The sequence below is a fragment of the Haemorhous mexicanus genome, chromosome 2 (assembly GCF_027477595.1).
Source record: "Haemorhous mexicanus isolate bHaeMex1 chromosome 2, bHaeMex1.pri, whole genome shotgun sequence".
Taxonomy (NCBI): Eukaryota; Metazoa; Chordata; class Aves; order Passeriformes; family Fringillidae; genus Haemorhous; species Haemorhous mexicanus.
Window position 1 is genome coordinate 106,433,673 of NC_082342.1, and position 14,521 is coordinate 106,448,193.

General features: G+C 39.1%; 1 protein-coding gene across 7 annotated transcripts in view; it reads right to left on the reverse strand.

Moving 5' to 3' along the window:
* The window catches only part of SCML2 (Scm polycomb group protein like 2), a 70,936-nt gene that overhangs the window by 42,143 nt on the left and 14,272 nt on the right, over nt 1–14,521 (reverse strand). For 4 of the 7 annotated variants that reach the window (XM_059839835.1, XM_059839841.1, XM_059839837.1 and 1 more), the window contains exons 3-4: nt 9,076–9,144; nt 2,463–2,533 (exon numbers count right to left, since the gene is read on the reverse strand). The exons of 1 other annotated variant lie outside the window; for it this stretch is intronic. In XM_059839835.1, coding sequence (XP_059695818.1) covers nt 2,463–2,533; nt 9,076–9,144 — 140 coding nt within the window. The remainder of the gene's footprint in view (nt 1–2,462; nt 2,534–9,075; nt 9,145–14,521) is intronic. 2 more of the 7 variants (XM_059839840.1, XM_059839839.1) reach the window with 1 other exon arrangement.

Sequence of the window (14,521 nt, forward strand, 5' to 3'; positions counted from 1 at the left end):
CTAAGACAGCAGGCTGGCTGAAAGGGGAGCCCAAGCACATTAAATTCAAAGGGCAATTCAATTTCAGGATATTGCTTGTCAAGCTGTTATTTTGTACAAGCAGGAAAAGCAACAGAAATTGAGCACATGGGGAGTTTGTTTCTTTCTTTGTGGAAAAGGTGAGCTTGTTGAAATACCAACAACTCAAGGCAACAACTCATTCTACAAAAAAGGTAAGTCCTCCATGCTATTTTGTCTTTAAATAAAATAACAAAACCTCGCTCAGTAGTAACTTTGCTTTAATTTCTGCTCAAACCACAAGGGACTGAGCTTCTACATTTAAAATTTTCAGCTGCTTGGGAAAAAGTTTTAGGGCAAGAAAAAGGAATATGAAGTGCATTGAAATTTTAAGTAGTTATTAAAAACAACTTAAAGCAACAGATAAAATACCTCCTAAATTAAGATAAATACTTTAATCAATTTCCATTATCTGTCTGTGTCTTAATTTACAGCAGAGGCTTTAATTTATTGTTCCCCAGATAATTTTTAATTCCTACAAAATTTAAACTTTTAAAATTCCCACAGGTCACAAATTCTGGATGTAATTGTCAAATTAACTTTCTCGCTGCACTTTATTTTCTGGCTGGCCACAGCAGTGTATTTCTTTGCATTACACTGAGTAATAATGACATGTACTATTCATGTGTAACCCAATAAAAGTCAAATTAGTCCTAGGCAAAGCACAAGCACTTTAGGTTCTAGAATCTGCAATTATGTAGTGAGAGGATCTAGCTCTGCACCTATTACCATTGCATGTCACTTTACCTTAAGATCGATTCTTAGAAAAAATGAAAATCTGCATATGCAAATTGTTTTGAAATTTGCTGTGCACATAAATTAAAGCTCTTCTTTTCAACTCACACACTACTTAAGCAATCCAGGTCACATGGATTTATCTCTGTCAATGCACGTCACCTAAGCACCTCTATTCAAGGCATTCAGTTGCTTGGTTCAGACTTCTTGAGCATTACTAGGGGAGAAGAAGATGCACGAAAGGCACATGGAAAGGCTTTTGAGCAGCTTTCTGCAGTTGTTACACTCCCTGGGAGCATACAGTCTGGTCATGGTGGCTTATGGTCTCTGAGTATGGCATTAACCTCAGAAAGATCCAGGGACAACACACCACCCTCTGCCTCTACCCAGGAGGAGTTTGAGGTGTCTGCCTTGTGAAAAACACATACTGTGAAATTAATCTCTGCAGCTCCACTCAGAGCTATGGACACCAGTGTTTTTAGACACCTCTCATTGAAAGCAGCATGAGAGGGGCTCTTTGCCCTTCATCCTCATCTGCAAAGAGCAAGCCAAGATTCAAGATCTAGCATGAGGAAATGCTACCACCTGTGTTTCCCTCTCCTAATTCTTCATTCCTGCAACTGCTGCAGACTCACCAAGTGATGGTTCCTCTCCTTCTCGGACTATTCAATTCGTGCTGCTTTTTATTGGGCCCCCACTGGAGGCCAGTATCATTTACAGTACAATCAAACCACCAACAGACCCTAGAAAACAATTTCAGAACATGCCCAAGCTACTAAACTAGACATGCGCTGCCTGTCACACCTATTACACTTCTATGAACCTGAACAATCCAATTCCTTAGCAACTATCTTCCTAACACAGTGAGGACACACAGACCAGATACACCTCAGCTTGGGAAAACAGACAGAAAGATGCCTAAAGAGATCAATTCGGTCTCCAGAGAGCTGAACAACTGGAGGTCATTAGCTTACACAAGATAATAGATTTAAACTGCATCTGCAAATACATACAAAACCATCAGGTAGGGGGGATCAAACTTGTAGGGTATAGAGTAATACAAATTAGTACATTAAACACCCTTCATCATAAATCCAGTATTTTCTTTGTATTTCCGTATATTCCACTTGATTTTTTTTTTTTAATTTTAGTATCTGTTACCCCTAAGTAGAAAGCACTCTGTTCAGAAGAGACAAAATTAAACATATTAGAGACCCAAGAAAAAAGTGACTCAACTCTACTACACATACATAGCTAAACAGAATTGAAAGAAATCTTTCAAAAATGGGGCAAAGACTTCTCTGACAATCAGCCAATTTTTTAATTCTCAATAAAACCATGGTAGCGCTAAGATTATTGAAAAAAGTAGAAAACATTTTTGAACACTGACAAGGCTATCTGTTTTCATTAGCTAGTCTTTTTTTTTTAAAGGAAAACAGAGTTCAAAGAAACAATTTTAATGAAACCCTCAAAATTTGGCTTGAGGCAGAAACCAAGAATGAAAAAACTTCCGTAGCTAGTAACTGCCAAAACTGTAAGCTACTGATAACTACAGATCAAAAGAAGTCAAATGGGAAGTCTGCAAGCAGTCTAAATGTGAAAGTTTTTCTAGGATCACCCTGTAAAAGGCATACAATAGACACACACTTGCAAAATAGTATCTGGCATACCTGTCTGAAACAATGCAGCGGGGCAGCTACTGATTCAGTCTCTTTCAGATAATCATCCCAATTAAACTGTTCTGGAAGACACAAGATAAAAAAAAATACACATACACACGTACAAAAATAGGAATTTACATTAAATGAAAATTTGAGGAAAGAAAGGGACAGAAAACCCCACTATCTGTAGAATACATTTTTTTCAAGAGCAGAATCGTTCTCAAATGAAAACTCCACCTTTGAAATACATACAGACCTTGAAGGAGCTTCAAAAGTAATGTTAATTTACAGGAGTGAACACACAATAGGCAAAATTAATATAAAACTTCCTTCTTTTTTTTTTTTTTTGTGCTCCACATGCCAAATTATCTAGGTCGGAATATCTAGATTCAATTCTTTGCATAAGGATCTCCCAAGTATTCCTATATAAATCACATTAGCCTTGCTATATTATAGCTCCCCTAACAGCAGGGTTAATAGGATAACCTCATATGAGTACTGAGATGATATACACTGAAAACACAGATGTATGGAATATATATTATGAACACTATCCACTAGAAATCAAGATTAGCACAGCCTTCCAACTGCATCTTTGTCTCTTTTTAGCTGAACTCACATAAAGGTTTCTTTTTGTATCATGCAATATGGCATAGGTAGATAAACATTATGACAATGTTAAGTAACAAAATCACAGTATTTTTTCCAGTGTTAATAGTGTAATTCTTTATGTGTATGGGCAAGTGGATTCTGCATTTGATTTAATTAGTGTTACCAGTTTTGCATGAATGGAAAAATATGAAGTACCAACATCAAAGATACAAGCAAGCATATTAATTATTTTAATATAAAGTGTAGGAGAAAAGCTGCAATGGCACAACTAATATTTTTGTTACTACGTTATCTGAGTGAGCTCTTTTGCTTATTTTTCTTGTTTGGGCAGCTGGCATCTTTCTGATGTTCCTGAAGAATAAAGCACTGATGAACCCAAAATGATGCAGTGATGCCACCCAGCGGCTCAGCTACAGCCACTCACAAGGCCTAATGCAAAATCCTTAGAGATAATGGAGAGCTTGCTCCAGGTGTGCCAGTAATTCTTCCAAAAACACCATTGGGCACAGACACTTAAACACATCTCTGCAGTTTTAGGAGAGAGGAGAAGCAAAGAAACAATCAGAAACTGGCAGCATTTTCCAGCACTTGCACACGGCTCCTCTGAAGGATGTGTGGCGGCTCAAACCCAGAGTCTTCCTGCAGTAGGACAGCATTCTGCTGGCAATATCAAATGCCTCAGGCAAAAGGGAACCATCCCCTCAGCCTGCTGAGGTCCTGGGTTTTGGTGAAACAGACTCAAGTGTATGAGTCCTTTGTCCTTGCCACTGCAGAAGCCATGTGTTTGTCAGCAATGTGAGAAGTCAGTAACAAGTCAGTAAAATGTCAAAAGCTGTTAATTTGTGCTCTGGAATATATTCAGGCTGGTAACAAAGACACCTTTACATACCATCTGGGAATTCCACCTATTTTGGAATGAAAATTTTATTCACACATTTATATAGTAAAACTGATTTTGTGTTACTTACAAAAGGCAGGATACATTAACTTAAGCATATATTTGTATTTCAGGAAGGCAGAAATAGCTCTTCAGAGCTTTCCCCAGAAAGTAGCCTCCAGATTTGTTGCTCGTTTCATTAACAAGCCAAGGAGGGTGCAAAAATTAAATATTATGAACTGATAGCAAGGTTTTATCTTATAAAAAAATCAATCAGAGTTTACCTTAGTAAAGTACCTAATTCTACAAAATTAAATCTAGTCAAAAGAAAACATTAGTTGTGTCCCAGCTGTCTCAGATCTAACATGATGTAAAAGCTGTAGTCATGCACAACCTCATTAAGGACTGTACAAATATAAATACTTCAGTGACACCAAATTTACCAGGACAAACCGTCATTCACCTCCTTCAAAAAAATTATATAGTAACATTTCCCAAATGATCTGAATAACAGGATGGTAAATTTTGTGGGGTGACCAAAAATACAGAGGGAAAGAAACAGTTTTGTGTTTTGAAGGGAATATTTACTAGAAAAACACAGAAGGTAACAGAACATTTACTAGAAAAACAGAGAAGGTAAGCAGCCAACTACAGATAAAGCCAAGAGGAAAACAACATTGCCTAGTTCTTTGCTTTAAATCCTGGCTAAAGCTCTTGCATCAAGCAGAAATGTCCTGGAGTTAAAATTAGAAGCTCACCACCTATGAAGATACAGTGTATTAAATTAGAGCCAAGCTCTCAGAGGCTAATTATCATTTAATTACTGCAGTTATAGAAATAGGACTAACACATACATGTTGCAAACATACATTTGTATGTTGCAAACATACAAATGTATGTTTGCAACATGTAGGATGCATCTCCAGAAAGATAAGCATATTGAAAAAATATCTACATTAAAGCTTCTCTGTATTCTCAGTGTGCACAGGTAAAGAAGCAATTGTATTATATGTATTTTTAATTCTGAAGACCCTGAAAATATGCATCTTCTGACAACTAGAAATCCTTAAGAAAATTAGCTCACACTAAATAATTTAATTTGCATTTCTCTTCACACTCAGATATGCAGGCTGAATAAAACAGCTTAAGAAAAGACTGTTATGCAACAACCACAACTTTATAACCCACCAGGAAAGTGAAAACTAGAGAGAAAAATCAAATTTTATGTTGAAGAGCAAACCAGCATATACTGGAAATAGAACAAAACAAGACCCAAACCAGAAGGTAACTAGAGCTTTTTGTAAATGAAAAAGAATATTAGTTTAAAACCTGCATAGGAGTGAGGCTCTTAAACAGTGATTCAAAGCAAGCAGCAATGGCAAAAAGCCTGACTAATTTAAAAATGGAGGGACTGAGTTCATGTCACAGCTGCTTGTATTACTGGCACTGACCCATGGGTCAATGACCCTTGATGCTCTCTTCAATGCTGTATCAATACCCTATCACTGTCAAACCTGCCAATCCCAAAGTAACTCAAGCTAGAAGGGACCTCAGGAGGTCTCCAGCTCAGCTTCCTCCTCTTCCAGGGTCCACCAGACTCAATGTGAAGATTTCCGCACCAAGGAGGATTTCTTATGCTCCAGCCAGTATTTGTCACTTCTACTTCCACAGAGGCTTTGAGAGGAGCCTGGCTCTGTCCCCTTTCCATCCACCTGACAGATAGCTGAAAACAGCATGACCTTCTCCCATAAGCTTTCTTATTGTGCAGTTGAAAAAGAAACATTTCTTCTGGTTTTAGTACCAGCTTTTTGCATTCTGGCTCCTTCAATTTTTTGCAGGACTTCAAGCCAGCCTACTCCAGCACAGCAGTGCCTTCCTTGTACTGTGCAGCTCAAAACTGAAGAGAGCTCTCCAGAGTCTCCCAAATTCCCAGTCTCCCAAGGCAGCGAACGCCTCCTCCCTGCCCGCAGGATCCCTTTGCAGTGGAGCTCTTTGGCCACAAGAGCGCGCTGTTGGCCCACGCTCCGCCCCTGCCCGCCGGGCTCGGAGCCTCTCCCGCTACATTCCTTCCCAGGCAGCCGCTTCCCGACTGGGCTGAGGCAGGGCTCCGCTCTGCCCGCGGCCGAGAAGGACTCTGCATTCACCGGTCCTGCCATTCCATTTCCCCAGCACTGGCAAGTCCATCTGAAGGGCAGTCCTGCCTTCCAGCCTACTGGCTACTTCTCCCCATCAGATGTTACCCACAAACTGCCCTGGCAGTGGGTTCTGTCCAATCGTCCCCATCGGACAGTAAGGCCTTAAACAGCATCAGCCTAGTACTGACCTGTAAGAAATGCCACTAGCTACCAGCTGACAGGTGGTCCTTGCCCAGCTTGACAGTCAAGTTAATTTTTCATCCACCTATCCAAACCACATCTAACCAGTTTGGCTGAAGGGATGCTACAGAAACTGTACAGAAAGCTTTGCTGAAGTTCACATGAACAACATCCATTGGTCTCCCTTGTTTCCAGAGTAACTAAGCACAAAAGGCATGCACAGTTCACACACTTGACAAATCTACCTCCACTGTCCCTAACCTCATTGTTGTCCTTTATTTGCTTGAAAATGGTTTCAAGGAATATTTTCTTTATGGTCTTCCTGAAGACAGATTGGGCAGGCCAGTCTGTAATTCCCCAGACGCTCCCATCTTGTCCTTCTTGACAGTGTGTACTATTTGACCTTCTCCAGCCATGGTGAAACTTCCTCAATCACTACAACTTCTCCAAAAGAAGCGAGAAGCCTCCTTGTGACATCAGTCCCCTGCCTCAGCACACCTGGAGGTGTCACATCTGCTGCCATGAATAAGTGAATGCCTGGTTTGTTGAAGTGCTCCCCATCTTTTTGCACCAGATGTAATTCTCTAGTTTGGTGAAAGTCAAAAGTTTTACAAAATTTTAACTAAAGATTTAAACTATGAATTGTCACTTGCAGATTGGTAGAATTTAAGATCCTGGTTTATTCAGGGTAAAATAATACAGTATCACCATAGCCTAATAGTGTTTGGGCAGATGGAACAAGTCATGTATTCTCAGATCACCCCTAGGTTCCCTTAGCACCCATCTGAGACTTTGGACATGGAGATGCCTCTTTTCTAGTCTTCATCCCATAATCTTTCTTCTTCAAAGATGAGATTTCCTTATAATTTTTGTTCACACACTCTTGCAAATATAGCAGTTTAGGTGTAAGGTATTTCATACTCCACTTTATACCTTGTACCTCTTTCTATATATTGTGACCCTTCAATTAAAATTTTTCTCCTCCTCATGTCCTTCTCTACTCACTTCAGTCTATTTTTTTTAACCCATTCTTCTCACACCTCTGTATCTCTTTGACTTTTCCTATCACACATTCTGCTGGAAACTCTGGAGACTTCCTAGTTGCTAGCCCAAAGCATTGTATGGCATCTTCATCTAGCATCAAGAGGCTCTTTCTGCTCCTTTGACACCAACAAGCAACAACACAGAATGAAAATTATTTCATCTGTAGAAAATCAGAGATTCTGCAAGAAACTTCTCTCTGTCTGACAAAGCTGAGCCTAGATTTCATGAGGAAGCTCAGTTCCTGGACACTAGGTTAACAGCACCGACCAAGTCAAAAACATGGAACACAGAATGAGGCTTGTCTGCTTAGCCGTGCTTCTCCACAAAGCTTTTTCAACACCTTGCTCTCAACTGCAGGAAGAGGCAGGGACATTTTCCAGTGACTCATGAAATATGGTTATCTTATCCACAAATGAAGAGCACTTTGCTGGTGGGGGTGTCTTACAGCACTCTGTCATGTCAGACAACATTATTTAAAACAGACGCACTGAGTCCAGTTTGACTGGAGCTCATTTTATACTGCAGAAGAGGGAAAAAGAGACAAACATGCTTCCTCTTCTGGCTCAAAGTAACAGGGACAAATAAAGATGACAGGTTGCCTGCACAGGTTGTGGATTCTCCTCTGGAGATACTCCTAAATTTTCTGGACGCAATCCTGAGTAACGCGCTCTAGGGGATCCTGCTTGAGCAGTAGGTTGGACTAAGATGACCTCCAGTGGGTGCTTCCAACCTTACCCATTCTGTGATGGCCAGAATCCAAATAAATGAAAAAATTAGCTCTGGCAAATGTAACAGCTGAAGGCTGCACTATGACTGGTAATGTATCTTTTATGCAAAGTCATTACCTCAATTACTCAGTTAATGTGTCAGTATCCTGGCATGCTTGATCTGGGACTATGCTACTTATCTCCACTGGCAGCCAAGAAGAACCAGACCAGCTATCAGGAGTCAGAGGGCACAGAAAAGTGAGCAGAGTGAGACCTTAAATAATTCAGTGTCATTTTTTCAAGAATGCCTGAAGAGATTTTGTACTTTAGTCAATACTACTTGTGACATTTCTCACTGTCCAAATTCAAACAAACAACATGAACATGCAAAGCATATCTAAGGATGTTGCTGTTGTCTCACTGCAGCCCACCATAGAAGCTACTCTGAGAGCAGTCTCATGTATACACTGCCTTATGGCACCTGCTGTGCATAGTAGAGGCTAAGTTAGCCAAAAATCTGGATAATTTCTGGTAAGTGTGCACTTTTCCTCAGTTTACTAAAAAAAACCCCACAAATTCTACTTGCACATCAATTATTTAAAGTAAAATTAGAATCCCAGGCAATTTAATTCAGTTAGCAATCCTAAAAACTCAAGACTATTAAACTGAAAATCCTTCTTTTGGCACCAGGAAACCCATTAGGGAAATAAAAGGTAACTGCAGCAGAAAAGGCATGAGACTGAGAAATACATGAGGAGAAGAACAGACAAATCAGTAACAGTTTAAAATTAATAAAGTTTACACAGCATCTTTGATTATACATACAAAGAGTACTTATTTGGCCAGTAAAACTAGCAGGTTCAACTCAAGCAGTTTCAACCATCACTTTCTATATTAAAACATACTTTCCTAACAGCTAGACAAAAGCAAAGATATGTTTTTAACTACCCACCATAATAAACCAAGAGATCCCAACAAGAAAAAGAAGTCAGAAAATAGTGCAATCCAAACACACGCTTTTTCTTTTAGAGTACCTTAACTAAGAACCTGACAGCTGCAATACCTACCACTTTTTAAAGATGGGTTGTTTGCCTGCTGATTCTTTCCATCTTTCTCTTTTCTAATATTCTTTGAATCTAAAAGACAAGATTCCATTACATAATAAATGTAATATTCACATCATAACTATGTCCAGCATAGCACAGAATGCTTTCCAACAATACAGAATACCTTGTTGACTTATTTTATTAATTTTAGTACATAATCAAAATGGTATGTAAATTTAATCACCACACTATTTTCCCTTCAAAATATATTGGAAAGTACAGCATGAAAAAGCAGAGCTTTTGACTATTTTATATCGATTATTAGAATAAATCTAGTTGCAGAATACAGAGTATCAGCTCCAATACAGCAATCCTGTCCTATTTTAAAACAGTTTTACTTCAACCTACACAAAATTTGAGATCCTAAAGACCACTGGATATCTTTATGCATCTGGTTATACACAGATCACTGTGAACTGAGAAATAAGGCAAAAAAATAAACCCATCCTAAAACCACATTTCTGAGTTAAAGATTTCATTCTATATTGAGATCATTTAATACTCAATATTCTCAATACAAAATTCTCAAATAGTAAAAGCAGCTATCTCAGCATACTTCAGTTATTTCAAAGAATCACTCAGAAGAATCTACCTTCTCTATCATTAATCTTGGCCAGTCTGTCATATTTCATTTTTGATGGATTTCAGCATGAATGGGAGATGCAGGAGAGCTGGGCAGATATAATGGAGAAGACTGAAAGAGACAGTTCCACTCATTCCTTTTAAAATACATTGTTTGGTGACCTGCTTTTGACACTCCTGGACTTGAGTGCAATTCAAATACAATATTGACCTCACAACAAAAATGCAAGTACATTTTCAGATCTAAAAAGCTTTTTTGTTTTTATCAAGATCTGCATAGGAGAATAACTCTCTTGGTCTGCAAATGCCTCACTACTGGGAATAGGGCTGCTCCTCTAGTAAGGCCTGTGCCTAGCTCACACCTTGGGTTATCCCACTGAGCCTGAACAGGTGAAGGGAAGGCTCACTTTTACTGCAAGACTGCATTAGTAGTCAATTATTAGTAGCTGTATTCACTCGCTTTTAAGTCTACAATTACTGACTGGCTTGCTCTTGAAATAAAAGCACTCCTGACCTAGAATGTGAAGCATTTGGTGAGAGAAACACTTGAAATACAATGAGTTGTTCTGCAGAAAAGACTAAGCCCTAACTGTTTCTTTTCTGTAAGTAAATAATTTCTTGCTTGCCATTACTGACAAGCAACGTGTGGTGCTCAGCACTTCCATCTCACATCTTTCATTATCAGGAAATTGCCAAATAATGCAAGAGCTGAGTCATGACAGTCCTCTGTCACCAGTCCCAAAATCCTGCCCTACCACTCAGTGAGGAGAGGATAAGCCATCCACTTGGCTCTGTGCTTGGTAGGACGTGATGCTCCTCTGGTCAGAGCCCAGCAATGGACAGGGTACTCTTGGGGGTGGCCAGGCAGGGCCTTGCCATCCAGAGCCACCCTATCACTCTGTCCAGGAGCTACTGGGGGGTGGCACTGGGGGCAGCCCCAGCACTGGGTGCCATCCCAGGAGGCAGGCTGGGGCTGGGATGGGACATGGGGCCAGAGCTGTGGAGACTGGCCCTGCTGTAGCATCACTGAGGCAGGGACTGACATGGGGTCCTGGGCAGGGCAGGTGGAGGCCCCAGGTGAGTCAGGGTCATTAATGCCTATGAGTGTACTCAGGACCACGACACCTTCCAAGAACAATCCAGACTTCACAGTCCTACAAAATCAATGCACAGCTTACATAACTGCTCAAAATACAAAATGCAAAAATACCACCCTTTTTTCCTAAAGCAGACATGGGCAGAACTCCAAGTCCTTTGAAAAGGAAACAAAATGCTATATTTACTCCTTGACTTAATCTTCTTTCTTGACTTACATGCTCTTTCTTTTGGAAGAAGTTTGCTTTGAAAAATTTTCTATTATATAGGTTCCTGAAAAAAAAATGCTTATGAAGGTCAACTTCAGATGGAACTGCTGAAATTATTTGGGACAGGGCCTATAGATGTCTAACCCCAGTACCTCCTCAGCAGTAGGGCTTTAACCCATACAAGTGGATACCCTACAACTACCTGTGGGAATCTCAGAAGGGATAAAGCTAAAACTAGTTCAGTAACACTGAAAAGATGCAAGGCTAACGTTTACCTTCTCCATCCTACATCCTATGAAAATATATTTCATCCAGCCTCTTCAGGATCGAGCTGCATCCAGCTAATTTTCTCTGGGAGGTAGCAATCAACGGCAGGACCTTTTGTCACATTCTACAACCTTAGTCAGTATTGCCCACAAACAGTCACAGTACTAAGGCAGACATCAGGCTGTCAGCTTGCAGAACAAGTAACTTCCCAATCTGACTATGTCCAAAAAGGAAATCAGTAAGTCTCTCAAGTGGAACTCTCCTGAAAGAAGAGAACTAATAACTGCTTCCTGTAAACACCCAAAGCTTGAAAAGACAGAGTCATGAAAGAGTATCTACCAAACAGTGCGAGATTAAAAACAAGATGACAGCTTTTCATGATGAGAGACATCAAGAACAGGTGAAAGAATGTGAAAAACTGCAGCCTGGACACCACATGTGTTCTTGCTGACAATCACTATATGAATTATTTATTCCTTACACCAGTTAGCTTTAGTGCCTCCTTCAAAAATATCATAGCAAATATGAAAGTGGAAACAAAACACTCTTGGCAATGTATTTTTCTTATCAGTCATTAGAAAACTACAAGAAAGGAAGAGATGATTATATTATTAAGTGGATTTCTAAATAGCATTTTAAACAACTATTTCATTTGAGGTGGAGGCATTTTCATTCACAGGAAACACAAAGCACTGTCACTATCACTGGTTTTTGATGGTAGGAAATCTCCTCTTTAAAATGTACAAATAAATCTCACCCAGCATATGCAGAAGATCCTAGAATAAGCCTGAATAAAACCAAGATTGCCTTCAAAGGATCCCCTTGCTTTTATGCATTCCAACCTCCATCAGTGGGAAGTTGGGAATACCATTACAAAGCTGGAGTGTTCTGCAAAAACAGATGCAAAGCTACTAGCAGGAAGAATTAGCAACCTGTTTCCACATCAGACACCCTGTATCTATCTATTGCCACCCCAGAAAACTTTCCCCAGTCTGCATTTCACAGTCACTACTTCACAGTCTATACTTCCCAGCCTTGTTCAGGTATGCTTTTTCCAAAGTTGGCAGTTAGGCTGGATAAAAAAATATGGTTTATCTCCTAAAAAACTATAAATAAAGTAATACTTTATTAAAAACCAATTTTATAAATATTAATCTTTTAAAAACACATGGAGTTTTTTAAGGCATGGCAATCTATATTAGAAATTTTAAAATTCTTTATTTTAATAAATTTAGTTTCCAAAGATCACAGAAAAAAATTTAGACAGAAGGCTATTATTCAAATCACTGGGCTGAACAAGATGATTCTCTCTGCACGTGATCCTCATCTTGGTCAAATTTTGTGGTCAAACCTCAAAAAATGAGGTAATGAAAGACATAATATTTACCTGTAAATAAATGTACATGTACAAAGAGTATTTTCTTTTCATCCCGTTGCACATTCAGCTCCTAACCACATTCAATGGCTAATTCCTTGAAACCTGAAAAAATTACTTGAAAATAGGAACTCTATTTACATATTGGAGACAGAAGAGACTTATTAGTCCTACAGTCTTGAAGCTCATGGTAACAAAAAAAAAACCAGGTCAGCTTAATTCATCATCTATCTTCCCCTGTCCATTTCTAAAGGGAAAAGTTTCAGTTTATTTCTCAATGTAAAACACAGTATGTGTTAGATCATTTGCCAAAACAAGAGCTAGAATGAAATTTTGCTTAATCAAATGGACTTAATCAAATGTTACTCAGCTCTCTAAAAAGAACAATGAAGAACGGGATACCTATTTCAAAAAGTTTTGAAAATAAAGTATTACATATAAGTACATAGCAGGTATATGTTTGCTATGTAACTATAAATATTTAGCCTATAACATGTAAAGGCTAAATACCCTATGAAAAAATTTTTTCTTTTAGGGCAGCAAGATAAGAGTACAGCATATACTAAAATTTTAAAAGCAACATATTCTATTGTTCACCAACAATTTCTTTTCTAGAGTGCACTTCACAAGCTAAATCTTTAGATACAAGCCAAGATTAGAGTAAGATTATTTAACATAGTGCTTTCTGCTTACTGATTCAAAACTCCGTGTGTTTACGTTACTTCCACCCTATCTGTAACCACAGAATTTTGCTGATAAGATTACTCAACAGAAGACAGGCAAGAGCAACCACATCTATCACTTAAGAAATTAGAGACAGAGGGGAAAAAAAAGGACAAAGCTATCCTGACTGACTTGTGAATACCAAAAAAAAAAAAAAAAAAAAAAAAAAATCAGAGAAGGCAGTGGTAAAGCTCTGGGCAAACACAATCCTGGTGACCAATGTGTATTTCCTCTTATAAGCTCCCAAACTGAACTCCAGTTTCTTGCCTGAGAAGCTTTAAAACTTTACAACTTCTTTCTACAAGACTTAAGCTTTCAGCAAACTAGATGATTGTTTTGTCTAAAGGATGCCAAACGCCGTGTTTTATAACAGCAATAGTTTTCATCCCAGAATAATGTGCTACATGTAGGGAAGGCATGTATGTGCTGTCTTCTAAGACTTGTTATTTGCTCATTGTCCACTGTGGGGAAAATGAAGTTCACAGTCATGCTTTCAAGACTTCTGCAGCTATCCCTCAGCCACCTCGATGTCTTCAACTCTTCTGGGTCTTCAAAACATGGTAGGATACCACTCTTCTCAAACAAACCCCAAGTCTTTTCCTGATGTATGTGAAATACCTTCGGGTGAGAAAAACTTTTGCTCTTCCCATGCCACACACTCACCCTGAAATGAAGTTTACTAAAACAAGCCCAAGACTTACCATTGCTCAGGAAGGGGCCTTCTTCTCACTGCCTACTACACAGGGTTCTGAGCACCTTTCACCAAGCCTCAGTGCATACAGTTTAGGATATCCAGACAGACTGAATATGAAAATTTCACTTTTCCTTTCTTTTTGTGCTTCCCTAGCGGGATTCTTATCTTATCTGCTTGGAACAGCCAGTCTCTTTGAATATATTTAGACAACAGTCATGCAGAAAACCTACAAGAGAAGGGGTCAGACTTCCTCCATAAACTCCTGGCGCAACAATTAAACAGATGACTCCTGCCATTACAGAAAATCTATTCTAGCAAAAGACAATTATTTACTAAGGGAACACACAAGCACATAAAGCAGCTTGGGTTGAAGGTGGTAAGCTCAAGGAAAGTAAAAAAGTGCTAGCAGCCTTTTATGGAGGAGGACCACCAATCTGGAAGCTACCAAAGCAGCAACAAAAT